This window comes from Notolabrus celidotus, chromosome 23, assembly GCF_009762535.1.
Source record: "Notolabrus celidotus isolate fNotCel1 chromosome 23, fNotCel1.pri, whole genome shotgun sequence".
Lineage (NCBI taxonomy): Eukaryota > Metazoa > Chordata > Actinopteri > Labriformes > Labridae > Notolabrus > Notolabrus celidotus.
This window is the reverse complement of record NC_048294.1, coordinates 13,841,566-13,856,098: the sequence shown is the minus strand read 5'-3', so window position 1 is coordinate 13,856,098 and position 14,533 is coordinate 13,841,566. Positions and strand designations below refer to the sequence as shown.

Genomic DNA, 14,533 nt, shown 5'->3' with positions numbered 1-14,533 from the left:
GTATCATATTGTTTCCTATCGTGTGGTATCATATTGTTTCGTATCGTATCAAACTATCATATTGTTTCGTAATGTATCATATCGTAATGGTATCATATTTTGATTTTATTGTGTTGTAGTCATGTTTAACCATGCAGTCAAGTCTGTATTGTGATGGGTCCATACCACTGTCCTCTCCTCTCCTCGAAACCAAAACCAAACCAAACATACAACTCGAGACAAAACGAATCAGAAGAACGTACCTCTAGCAAACCCCCGTATGATTGTGTTGTGTCGTCTTAGTTCTAAGTACTTAGTTTTTTTATATGTCAAACAATCCTAGAAGAGTATATTGAAACAATTTGAAAGAGTGTTCTGATGTAAAATAAATCTTGGCTCAGAGAGAATAATAAGATTGAGTATCATTTGTCATGTTTTAGTCAAAGTTGAGCTTCAATGACGACTCTGAATCTCACCATCACGTGTTTTCCATGAATATCTGATTTCTATTTGAATGTTTTCCGAGTGTATAAAAACTTTTGGGAAACTCTTGATTCAAACTTTGTGGCCCTGCATGGAACCACTGAACGAGCTGCAGTCAAAGTAGAGACCGTCAGCGCCGGTGAAGTTTTTATTAAAGGTCATACTTGTAGCTGGGTAAAAATGTCATTCAGATCTATTTGTTTATCATCTGTGTAATCAGTGTTCTTTGGCTGATAAAACAAGCAATAAATATTTAACAGCAATCTTTGGTGCACATAAAAAGTGAAGCAGTTGCCCGTGAAGTTTTTGTCTTTTATTTCACTCCGGTCCCAAAATGGTTTAATTAATTGGTAGAGAATTTGTAGCACAGCGGTGGTTAATGAGACAAGGAGCACAGTTTACATTGCCTCATCCCCCTTTAAGAGGGAAAGAGAAGAGATTTTGGCTTGTGTTAATAGCTTTATATGCAGTACATTAAGTAAAACAACCACATGAATAAAGATTCTTTCTCTGGATCCAAACTGCGTAACCTCCTCGTGCTCACACTTCGCCTCATCCTGAGATGTGCTGAGTGCAGGTGATAATAATTCTTAGAACAGGTGCTGCACCATAAGCCCCAAGGCCAGGGGATGTGAATGATTAGTGGCACTCCCCCAAGATGCATTGCTCCTCTGTATTAAAACCAAACTCTGCCTTTTATTCCCTCCAGGGTTTATTAAGTGGGCCAGTTGCCATAGCGACGCTTTGGCAGGATATTGCCAGGATAAGGCGTAATGGGTCTCCTGACGCAGTTCACTCTGCTCCTGTGGAAGAACTTCACTCTCCGGAAGAGACAAAAGGTACACTTGCGCACCCTCCCACCCTCCCCACCCACCCTCCTCGCAAATCAACCAAGATCTGCTTAAATTGGTCAGCAAAGGAGGGAAAACGAGGATATGGTCCCAGGGTTGTTTTATCAAGGGCAAGTAAGTTATTCATGGTGTGTGGGGAGGTTAGGTAATAGGAGGGATTTACAATGAAAATTGTCTCCTATAGAAGTAAGCTGCCCTCAACTCTCCCACTAGAGAACAAGAACAATCTTAGCTTAATGCCGGCCAATTTGAAGTGTCACCTTCAATTTTTGGAGATCTATCTCTGCTGCACATTTTGTCACATTGCCTGTATTTTAGTTCTAACAAAGCCAGACTGTGGCCTAATAGAAAGGGATAGGGAGTGACGAATGTTGAATGCTTTGTTTGAAGGGCAAGTACTCTTTGTGGCTCTTCCTCCAAACTCATTGTCACAGCCTGTCCTCTGAAGTTTCATCGCAGTTTACAAAAGGGAAACAACAACTTAAAGTCAGATAGTAGTGACCGACTCAAAGCAGAAATCCAACAACTAACACTGGACGTTGTAGTTGTTTGCCCCTCAGAACAATTCAGATGTCAATCAATATTTACACTTACTGTGATGTTTAACTTGCTTTCAAATTTTATACAGTACATTAAAAATGTATTTGCTTTCAGGGCTTCTGATTTGATTTACTTCACTTCTTCTTGCTAACAATTCAATTTGCCTCAAAGATGAGTTCAGAAAATAAACTTTAAGTCGTTTTCATTATGAGACATTATGTCAGTGCTTCAATTTTAAAAGTTTGTCTTTATTAAAAGTAACTCTCATCAAACATTCAATAACACTTTAACCTCAACTTAACCTTTTAACATCATTTGTACTTCTGGTTTACAGAGTATGAAGACATTAGAAACTTTTTAACAAGGTGTTTTCAAACCTAAAACTAAGCATTTTATCTGTGGCACTATATACATATCTAGTCTAAACCCTGCATAAAAATCAATCTGATCTGTTCGAGCTCCATTCAAAGGCTGGTATTTTGAAATTTTGCTTGGAGTTATATCGACCAACCTGACAAAAAATAAACTCTTCGTTTTTACAAGGCACATTTAAGTATGACATACTTACATACTCAATTTATTCACAGTTTTACTCCTGGGGTGCAAAACTCTATAATTATCTAGATAACAGCCAATGTGTTACTTGCTACATACAGAGGCCTTGCTGCTCAGAGGAGACGGATAAACAGATGCCGTGTAGCTGCAACAGAACTCTACAAGTTGGTTAATATGCCAACATCTTTGGACACAGCCAAGCTGAGCAGGATGTAGTAAACAAACTTCACACTGGTCAGCTTGTAGTAATTGGGTGTAGAAGTAAGTTACAGAAGTTGAAGAAACTAAACAAGTGATGCCTCATCAGATGACACAAACAACTTTCAGACTCAAGGGTAATTGGTTTTTACACATATCTGAGCTGTTTATAACTTTTTACTTTGACATGTTTCGACTACACACTGCTTGCAGTCTTCTTCAGAAGAATCATGTGATGCTGCTATGACTTGTTATACATTACAATAGACACTAATGAAGACAAACTCAAGGAAAAACTGACACTATACAGGCTCTTGCTGAATCTATAAGCTATGAAAACATATGTTGAAATCAACAGCCTGAAAAAACTATTACACACAAATAATTGGCAGAAATTACTTGAGTTCCTTTTTTTAAAGTTATATTTTTGCCTTTTAATTGATGGGACCGCTGAAGAGATACAGGAAATGTGGGGATCAGTGAGCAGCAGACGTGCAGCAAATGGTCGAGGCCGGGACTTGAACCTGCGACCGTTGGGACGAGGACTAAAGCCTCAGTATGTGGGGTGCGCCCTTATACTGCTAGGTCAACGGCGCCCAAATTGAGTTCCTTTTTAGATACTGTTTCTCTTTTTTAATAAACCTTAAAAAAAGGAATTGGAGAAAATGAATTAAAGCAAATTACTAGGGATTTTCTAAACTGAATAATGTCCTGGTCACATTAACAGAAATTTACACTCAAGCTAACTGACTACTTTACAGGTAAAAAAAAAAGCGGTCAAAGAACAGTCGTCATTAAGCCTGATTTATTTAATACCTCTAAACACTGGATCACAGAGTAAGCTAGCACCACCAGTCCTCCTTGTAAGTTAACGTCCTCATGCCTCTGCTGGTCACGCATTACTCCATCCATGTTGTTATATGCCAGGTTAACCAGTAACAGCCTACATATAAATGAATCTCTATGTTCTTGATCAAAAATCTTCCAAACTGCACCACACTAAGAGATGCCATCTGTCGTATTAGCTTGTGAGCATCTGGGCAGTAGAAAGTTATAGCATTACAGCAGCAGCAGCATTCTGGGAGTAAGTGGGTAGAGCCGGTCATCTATCAATTGGAAGGTTGGTGGTTCAATCCCAGCTCCGGCAGTCACATGCTAAAGTGTCCTTGAGCAAGACACTGAATCGCAAATTGCTCCCGCTGTTGATCAGAGGTGTGTGAATGTGTACGAATGAGATTAGAAAATACTGATGGTCCCTTACTATAGCAGCCTCTACCGTCAGTGAGTGAATGGGTGTGAATGGGTGAATGTGATGAGTAGTGGAAAAGCGCTTTGAGTGGTCAGAAAGATTAGAAAAGCGATTTATAAGTACAAGTCCATTTACAATTTACCATTTTACCATCTGGACCTACAGCTAATCACGACATACGACCAACATGTTAGGCCCACAATAATCAAAATATTATTGATAAGTTCAACCGACTAGCAATAGTAGTAGCTACTAGCCAGGGTTACAATGCTTCATTGCTTAATTGGCTCCCTGTAAAGTACCACATCACCTATAAACTCCTCCTCCTCACCTACAAATCCCTGCATGCCCTTGCCCCCCAATACCTGGCTGACCTCCTCCACCAACACACTCCATCCCTACAGTGGAGAGGGAACCTACGGTCTTCGGACCTGGGTCTCCTCTCTCCATCCCCCGGACTAAGCTGCGGACCTTTGGGGACAGAGCATTCAGTGTGGCAGCCCCCACTCTGTGGAACTCTCTCCCTCCCGACATCCGCAGCGCCCCAACCCTGGACAGTTTTAAGAAAGCAGTCAAAACGCACCTCATCCTCAAGGCCTTTCCCCCGTTAGATATTGTTATCCCCACCTACCCCCCAGACCCCCTACCTGACTCTGTGAAGCGACCTTGGGTTTCTTGAAAGGCACTATATAAATACTAGTTATTATCATTATTAATTGTTTAGTCATCTAAACAGGCACATTCCTACAAATTACCTTTTAATTTTTGTTTACTTGTTGCACTTCATATCGCTCGAACAATATTGAACAGCATTATCACACATCACGTTTTTCTTAAATGGTTCAGAACTCATTTTATCTAACAAAAATAAACACATCCCGCACTCAAACCCTCTGAGGATGCAAGTTTGCTAAATATAAATGACAGATATTTTCCCCCGGATTGTGTGAATTATAATTTTAAACACTGATATCGACATTCCCTTCATATTGATGCATTTCTCATGAATCCTCATTGACTCAGACAACTTTTAAAACCACATTTTAACTGCTGTCGAGGCGGTGTCCCTCTGCTCTCATTACTTTCTCATCCTCCTAACACACAAAAGCTCACATATGATCGACCAATGATACATGGTGGAAATGATTGCTTCTGGTGTCACCCACACTGGCGATGAGGTCACATGTCGCCCGAAGATAACAGTCCCTCTCTGTGTTGTAACTTCATCTCAAGGGTCAGAACGAGCTGTCGCCGAATCTGGTTCGCCAAATGAGTCACTTTGGAGGCAGATATAGATGGAACAAAGAGCTGCTGTGTGTGCGTGCGCTTTGATTTATATCCTCGCAGTGCTGATAGCAGCCACATCCACCCACTTGTTTTGTTAGGGCTTCAAGAAACAGTAGTGTGTCTGTTGGCGAAGTAGAACAAAAGACATCTTCACAACATAACTCAGCTTTCATCAGAGTTCATACTTTCTTGGAATAACTCAAGGCAAAGTCATTTGCGATTGTACTACTTTGAATCTCGGAGACATACTCCTTGTTAATTCTATCAACCAGCAGAAAGAACAGGAGGAAGCAAATGTGAGCCTGCTTGTTTCTGTGGAATGTGTGAGCGAACAGTGGTGATTTCTGTACGTGGAATGTGTGATATTTGGCGAACGTCAACATGAAATATTGTTATTAGACAAAACCGGTGGGAGTTGGCAAGGACAATGGTGCTTCTGGAGGGCTTGTGGAGGTTAATGACCAATTATATGAATGCCTCACCAAGCATTTTAAGGTTTTATAACAGGCATGAAACTGATTTTATGGTCCAGTATTTCACATAATTTCATAGGAGGAGATAATCTGTTCACAAAGACGCCGGTGTCCGACGGCAAGCGCCTGGGGAGCCAGACATCGAGAAAGTCCTCGTGATCTCTGCGTTCCCTCTCCATGCCTTTTCTGCGGAATACATTATGATAATACAGCCGCTCAGCAGAACTACATCCTCTCTGACACACATACACACACACACACACACACTGGAGGGAATTAGTGGACAGAAACTCCATCTAGTGTCTTAGGAATACTTGCGATTGGATTTTTTCTTTTTTCATCGAAAGAAATTATGAAACTGGAGATTCATTTTATGCATATATACCCAGCTGAGTCCTCATTTCTATTCCACCACAGAGACCTTCACGTGATCAATAAGGTTGCTGTATTGCTGTGACATGAAGACAATTTGTATTATTATTATTGCATTTTCTTCACCTCTACCTGCCCTTTATTTAATTATGAAGACAACAGCCTCAGTATCGATGCCTTCTCTTATTATTTCTGCTGATATGCACCATCAAGTTCTCTCTGTCTCAACACGTTACCCATTGAGGAGCAGAAGAAGCAGACCTGTGCTCTGAATCAAGGTCACTTCACCAGACATGTTGGGAGCGATGAGTCTGCAGGCGGACTGGGTCAGCTGAGGTTAGCAGAGTGGGCTCGTGGGGTTGCTGAGCGGAGGTGCACCGAGGGATGCGTAAAAGCCTACATGCTAGACGGGGGGGTTCAAGAGTCAAGAAAGGATGAGCTCAGGCTTTGTAATACCTCAGCGGAAGAATAAAACTTCCTGTTGAGCGCAGGAAATCTACCACTGTACAAATGTTTCTCTGTATTCCGCTTTTTCAAACGCACGTTCCCTTGAATTATGCATAAAGCAGCTGCACTTCTGTGAGAGCAGTAGTGAAAATAAAGCGTGCAGGTGTTTTCTAAATGTGGAATCTTGAACCTATTTTAACCTAAGGTAGTTCAGAAATAACCTCCTCGCTCTAAGGTCTCGGTACTCTGTCTCATGAACATCCCTCATGGCAAACCGAGGGGAAAAACACGAGAAGACATCCCTACGAACACGTAAAGCCTTGAGGTTATCCATTTGTGTTTTGTAGGCTTCCCTTTTCACCCATTCCCTGAGGTTAAAATAAAAGCCTGGCATGTCACATGGGGCGCTACCTGCTTGCAGGTACTAAAGTGGTTGTATTGAAGCGAAGGAAGCGGTTGGTGCTCCTCATCCAGAAGAGGATTAAATGTGGCGAGGAGATGATAAGGAGTGTGGGATAGCTTTGGCTTGGGGAATCACAAGCAGAGGTTGCTCTCTCAATCCTGTGAGAGCTTAGAGTAGGAGCAAGACTAACAAGGAAATGTGGACTATTGCATGTGTAGCTGCATTGTGAACACACTCACATGAATGCACACGGTTTATTAGGTTGTTTGGTCCATCATGAGCAGGCGCACAGCCAGAATAACACAAAAGGTTTAATAGTGCACCAACATCTCAAATCTGTCAATAGAGGATTTCATATCTAACTTATGAGAGGAAAATGCAAATGAAGTGTGCTATCATGGGATGTGTATCACAAACAAATTATGAAAATATGCCCTATTTATTCTCTGTGTAGGTGCGGCTGGTCGTTGAAGTGATATGGCCTCTGTTTCTCTTCTTCATACTGGTGGCGGTGCGCTCCACCAACCAACCATTTTTCAAAGGACAATGTAAGTACAACACATCTGTAATGTTGAACTCTCTATTTTTAATCATTAAAAAATGAAGTGAAATCAATGAAAATACATTGATCTAGCAAGTTACAGATCTATACGTCATGCATCTATACTTTCAAATATTTATGTGTTTGCTGTGCGGCTGGGTAAATGCAAACTGTAAGCACTCCTCTCTATTCCTTCAGGCCACTACCCAAATAAAGCCATGCCGTCGGCTGGCGTTCTGCCCTGGCTTCAAGGGATGATGTGTAACATCAACAATCCCTGTTTGAACTACCCAACGCCGGGGGAGACACCAGGCCAAGTCAACAACTTCAACAACTCCATGTGAGCACTGGGATGTTTCCTCTGCTGTCTTCTATGTGCTTATTGAAGAGAATGAAACTGGACATCTTGGAAGACTCTTTAAATATCTCTATTTATATATTCTTGATAACAATATATAATGTGTAGATGAAGGTTTGGATTTTTTAATGGTAATTGTTCTGGTGTCTGTTTGTGATATGTTTGCTGTCAAAGTAGCATGTATCAGCAGGCTTTGGAAAAACAGTAGGTATAGAGAGCTTAAGCAGGCAGAACACATCCGTCATATTGACTTTCCAGCTTCCATCTATGATGAACTTATGAGACTTTATTTACCCCTACAGTATATACAGATTTCTGATACAAGTGCAGATAACAATCTGTTTTATATTTTAAAAAAAATCAACTTGAGTAATAAATCTGCCAATCAGCATTTAGATCTCACTTTGCTGCATCAGAGATGTTTGATTCAACAAACAAGCATTTATATATGTGTTTTCTTCTTCATTTGAGAACAGACTTGACAAAGCATTTCATTATACAAATGCACATCATGATGTTGTCATTGGCAAACTGAAGACAAGAAAATTTAAAATGAAATTAAATTGGTTTATTTATCCGGTTCGTACTGCTAAAGTAGTCCAGAAGAAAGCCTCTGTGTAACTTGCTAATCACTAGATCATTTCTCAGTTTCATGCTTCTAACACTGGTGTCCACCATGTTCGCTGTACTAAACTGAGGCAGGAAGCATAGCACAAAGGATTATGGGACGGTGGTCTCTGTAGATCCCACATCCCTCTGCTCTGCTTCATTGTGGCTGAAACAAAACTACGTCTGCATTGCCTGGAAAGCCTTTTGTTCCATACCATCACAGGTCCATGATGGCATTGAGAGACCTGTTCTCATGATACCGTGATATTGACAATACTGTTACATCCCTACTGTTTACAGTGAAACTGAGACTTTCCAGAAAAAGACGAACAGTTGAATGGACGCTGTTCTGAGGACATAACAAACCAAGACATGAATGTGTTTATTTTGCACATGTACTGATTTAATTTTGGGACACGGTTGCTTCTTAAGTTACTTACTGGACTCTAAACAAAACAGCACACAGAAAGGAAGTCTCGGCTGGTAGTTGTTCATTGTTAACTGCTAACATACCTTCAAAGTTGGCCATTGTTGTCAGAAGGCAGCAAGTTGGTTTCTGTTTTTCAGACTTTACATTTACAGATGAAAAATGTTTTTTTTTTGTGTGTGTCTTTTTGTTTTGAAATTAGAGTTGCTGGGATGTTAATCGAGCTGCAAACCCTGGTGGTGAACAGATCCATACTCAGCAAGGCTCAGCTGGTGGCTGTTGACATTGAACAGTGGTCTTCAATCCTGTCACAGTCCAATCCTGGTAACGGTAAGCGAATCTGAAGACCACCTTTTAAACTCATTTTCTAACTCTTCCACAGAAAAGCAACAATGTCAAAGTGTAGATCGGTCTTCTTGATACTAATGCATTATTGCTTTTCTAAAATAATTGGTATATGAAATACTCCGCTCGACAACAATCCTTCTGCTATTTCTTTATTAAGTACTCTCCATCAAAGAAAGTATCCCCTTCATGTGGATGACAACTTTGAGGATTTGTTATTCCCTTTTATCCCTCCAAAACAATGGTGCCATTATTTATGATGCAATTTGCCATGCAGACTGACAGATCGTTTGTCTTGATAACTTGCTGCTTTGCATTAGGCTCATTTAGCCTGATGATATTCAGATTTTCATACGGCACCTAATTTGCAAAAAGACAAAGGGGGGAGGGGGGGGGGGGGGGGGTGGTCTGCTGTTCAACAAACGGCTTGTAGTCCATTTGCATTTTGGGGTCGCTGGCTTGTAATATACAAGATTAAATCCATCAGAGATCTAAGCCTGGGCATAATTAACGGCATTCTCTGTCAGAGGAGTGAGCACAAAAGGTCATTAACAAGAATGGGGAATAGAGTGGTATCAAAAGAGTGGGATGGCAAAGGCGATTGTGTTGTCCTTTTTTTGTTATTACCCAGAGTTGATTAAAAGACTCGGGTGGTCACTTCAATCAGAAAGACGACAGTGTTCAGGAAGAGCACAGAGCATGTTGGACCACGTCATCTGACCCTCTTGATTCAGCTGCAGACCTGAGAAGCATAATAATGTGTTTAGGAGGTGTTATCTGGAGTGTGAGCACTGCATCAAGCAGCATTATTCAATCCAAACAATGCTAAAAGATGGTACTTTTTATCAAACATTCATCCTAATAGAACCTTTGTTAACTCCATAGAAGCCACTTCCTCCCCTCATCCCCATAATTGACCGACTTCAACTTGCATGTATTACAATCGCTCAAGGGCTAATCTAATTAAATTACGTAACCCCCCTTCATCATCTCACACGCTTGTGGAGGGGTCCCGGAGAGGAGATACACACAGTGAACAGATACAGTATGGATAGAAATGTGTGAGTGGGATCCAAGCCACGACGATTGGTTTTTAACGCAGCTCTTTTAAATTCTGTGGGCAGCTAATCAGTCAAAAATGGCTGTTTAATAATCTGTTTCAGTTTTAGCAACAAATAGTCCCCTCTCGCACACTCATGTAACTCAAGTGTTTAACCCTCATTTGCATCATTAAAGGATTTAATTGCAGCAGTCATCAAAAAGCCATAATTTAAGCTCAAAATCATCAGCGACTCTGATCAACATGTACAACAAAACAAGAATCTGAATCTTCTAATCTAAATGACTCCATTTAGTTTCATAATATCTCATATTTAATGTTTCAAAACATTATATGCTAGAACATGTTTTTTTCAATCAACTTAAAGCTAATTACACTGTTGTCAAGCAGATGTTATATTATAATAATAATAATAATAATAATAATAATAATAATAATAATACTAATGATATTAATAATACTATTAATGTTATTATTATTATTATTATTATTATTAATAATAATAATAATAATAATAATAATAATAATAATAATAATAATAATAATAATACTACATTGTGGATACTATTTAACATTTTGGTTGATTATATATTTATTTGATATTGATATCAAAATATATGGGTTGCACAGTGGTTCAGTTGGTAGCGCTGTTGCCTCACAGTAAGAAGGTTCCTGGTTTGAATCCCGGTCCTGGCAGGTGCCATTCTGTGTGGAGTTTGCATGTTCTCCCTGTGCATGCGTGGGTTCTCTTCGGGTACTTCGGCTTCCTCCCACATCCCAAAAACATGCTCACCAGGTCACTCTGAATTGCCCTTAGGTATGAGTGTGTGCGTGAATGGTGGTCTGTCTTTCCATGTTTGCCCTGTGATAGGCTGGCAACCAGTCGTCCGCCCAGTGTCAGCTGGAGTAGGCTCCAAGCCCCCACAACCTGAACGGTATAAGCGTTCAAGATGATGGATGGATGGACACACAAATAAATTGATGTTTTCTTCATTTGCAAATCAACCAAAATTTGTTGTTAGTTGTGTGGCATGACTGAATACAGGCTTTAATGAAGACTATCTTGTCCCATGATGTTGTCATTTATGTATTTACCCAAACACAAAAAGACCCAGATTATAAGAAGACACCCCTCCCCTCCTCTCCTTCTTTTAACTGATTTTTTTGTAAGAAAGAGTCCTTCAGGAATCTTGTTTTAATAGAGAACATAAGTTTAATAGAAAATAAAGATAAACACGACACACTGATTAAAAGAAGGTAAGTTTTTCTTTGTAACAGCTTTTAAGTAGAGCCGTGTTTTGAGTGCCTTTTAAAGTGAAATAGTCATAGTCATATTTAAATGAAACCAAATGTGATACCCTCTGTGTAATTGAACTGCGTTATATATCCTAATTTAAATACCATAAACATTCCGGTACCCTGTAGTCTTTTGGATGGATGATGGGTCTGGTAATGGGAAAACCTTTGAAGCACTTTCAGTATTGCCGCAGACATTTTTTAGACATTAGTCTAGTCCAATCACTGTATCCAAATCTTTCATCCCCCTGGTGCTGCAGTGGTGAGTGACAGCTGGTCTCAGACATGAAGGATGCACTCACTTTACAGATAAGTGGCACCCACCACTGTTGTGAAGGAATATGTAACCCTGAATATAAGACAGTTCTTCCTTCCTTGGGTGTATTCCAAGGAAAGATAACTGTCTTGCACTCAGGTCAGTAGGTTACTTGATGAATGCAGCAGTATACACCTTTTTAATTCCAAGCCAATAAGCTGTTAAATGTCAAAAACATACCTTGACTTATACTCTGCTGAAACCCTGATCTCAGATATCTTTTATAGACTGAATCTTGGTTTCTTAAGGCGAGTACATAATTGTACTCAGTAGCTGTTTGACAATGATCCTGCAGACAGACTTCATCTTTAACCTTGTCCTTTCAACAACAGAATAAATCCTCTGGTGCTTCGTTAGACCAACCTTACATAGCAGCGGAGGAGCTGCTGTCCTATTAGTTACACGACAGGCTCTCCTCCACGGTTGGCGTAGGTGTCTGTTAGGTCCATTGACATAAGTCTCACATCTGTTTCTACATGCACCTATTCCTCATAGGGAGGAAATACAGGAGGTTAGAGAAAAGATGGCTGCAAGGTTGGCTGCAAATTTGAAATTGCTTTTCTTCTGTGAAACTTCGACTTGCATTTCCCTTTGAGTTGTCATTGTAACATCTCCAACAAAGTAAATGTAAACTAAATGCATTCCCATGCACTGTATCTCGTTTTTCTGTCTCTGCTCTTGCTTAATACTCCCAAAGTAATGATTTTCTCTTTTATTTGAAACTCAACCAGTGATCCTCCGGACGATACTCAGAGACAACGAAACTTTCTCCTCTCATCTGGAAGACAATTTGTCCGTGCCACCAGCCGTGGTCGAGAGCCTTCTGAACGCACGGATAAAAGTCAACCCAGTGAGTATAATTTCCCTCCTCTGCTCACACTTTGAAAGTAGCGAAAAAAACAATCTCCACCTGCTTTGAAACACGCTTCCCCACCTCCTTTTTTAAATGAAGGAATTTAAAATGTTACAAAAAATTGTTCAAAAGACCAAAATGTGCCAAGAGTGTTGCGCATGAACGTTGGAGACTAAAATGTCCCGGCCAAGAACCGCCTGTGGGACTCTTGATGGTCTTAATCAAAGCGGACTGAAGTATCTGAGCTGTTTGAAGCTGTCTTCACAAGGTAATTTGGAATGAGACACGCTTGCAACAGCAATAAGGCTGTTTTGTCTCTAAATGTTCCCCAACTGATACTGCTGTATGTACTGAGTGATATCAGATGAGCTGCGAGGAGGTAATTATGCTTTACTAACACTGACAAGGATGCTTAAATACAATGTGTGCTGATTAAAAGATCCCTGCAGTGTCTGATTCGTTCTGATGGTTGCAGTGGACTTTGCTGCAGACCGCGATGTGCCCAGAAAGTAAAAGTTAGAAGCCATTCTTCGTCTGGGAGCCTGTCCGGTTTGGTATCACTACTCATTCTGGTGTGATAAAAAATCACATGCGTATGCATCTGTGTGTGTTTGTGTCACATTGTCATTGCTAGAAGTATCATTGTCTGTGTTTCTGCATATGTACTCTCCTGTGTGACAACTTCTGATTCTGAAATGTAATTTTGCATAAAACCTGCCAGCACGACGACACAAAGAAACACAACACATGAATAAATCAAACATGTTGGATGCAAAGTTCTCTTGTTTGTCAACTTCTACCAAATATTTTTTATGTTTTTTTCACTCAGATGACGGGCATCGCGCGGCCAGGGAGCCTGAGGAGCATCCTGTGTGAGGGGACAGATCTGGATCAGTACGTCCAATTTAGCAGCCAAGCCGAAAAGGAGGCTTTTCAAAACGTCAGCTGCTCCCTCACTCCCCAGCAGCTGATTAACACCCAGCAAGTTTTCCTGCAAAATCTGGATGGAAGAAAAGTGCTTTCAGAGGTGAGCTTTCAAAAAAAAAAAAAAAAAAAAAACTCACAAGTCCTCTGATTTAACTTTCATTACAGTTGAAGGAAGTAAGCATCATAAAGCAGACACATCAGAGTCATCTGGCATACGTTACAGTGATACTGTGTTTTCTCTAATTGTCCTAATGGGGACACTGCAGTGTTCATACAGGTTATAATGTCTACATTTTAAAGCTCTGACTCAACTCTGTGAAGTCACCCTCATTTGGCTTCCTAACAAATCACTCTGTTTTTGCTAACAGAGCTTGTATTTAACATGAAGGTATAAAACTTTTGTAATGTCCCTGCTGATGCCTCTATAGAGGAATAACTGGAAAAGATTCCTTTGAACGCATCACTAGGCATTTTAATGTCAAACCAAAGCTACTGAAGCCATGATGCTAATTCACCTTGTAAATTTTCCCATCAACCAAGACAATGATAAAGTTATTGGACAATTAGGAAAAACAGCATCCCTGGCTGAGTGATGGCCTAACGCCTTAACTGATCGAGACATGATGATCGCTTCACTCTCGACACACAACCAGATACGATACAGATAGTCATGTGCTGCTGCCATGTCTGTACATCTCTATCTAACTACAGATCTAAGAGACTAAATGAAGTTGAACAAGTGCAAGATAAAAGATAGTTCCCCCTGATCTTTAAAAAAATATCCATGATCATTCTTTAGTTGTTACTTGTATGCACTGATTTTTTTTCTACCACAACATATCAAACCAAATTTATAACCATCTTACCGCTGCTGTTCACTGCCTGGAAAGCTCCCAGTTGACTTGTCTTATATTCTTGCAACAACGAGTTATCAATAACACAAACTGATAGCTGCACAGCTAAC

The 14,533-nt window shown here is 40.3% G+C and overlaps 1 protein-coding gene across 1 annotated transcript in view; it reads left to right on the top strand.

Annotated features, from left to right (window-relative positions):
* The window catches only part of LOC117807432 (phospholipid-transporting ATPase ABCA1-like), a 255,352-nt gene that overhangs the window by 44,073 nt on the left and 196,746 nt on the right, over positions 1-14,533 (top strand). Inside the window, 6 exon segments of the mRNA XM_034676741.1 lie at positions 1,172-1,301; positions 7,292-7,385; positions 7,577-7,718; positions 8,975-9,102; positions 12,521-12,639; positions 13,472-13,669. Of these exon segments, the coding sequence (XP_034532632.1) occupies positions 1,236-1,301; positions 7,292-7,385; positions 7,577-7,718; positions 8,975-9,102; positions 12,521-12,639; positions 13,472-13,669 (747 nt within the window). The 5' untranslated portion in view covers positions 1,172-1,235.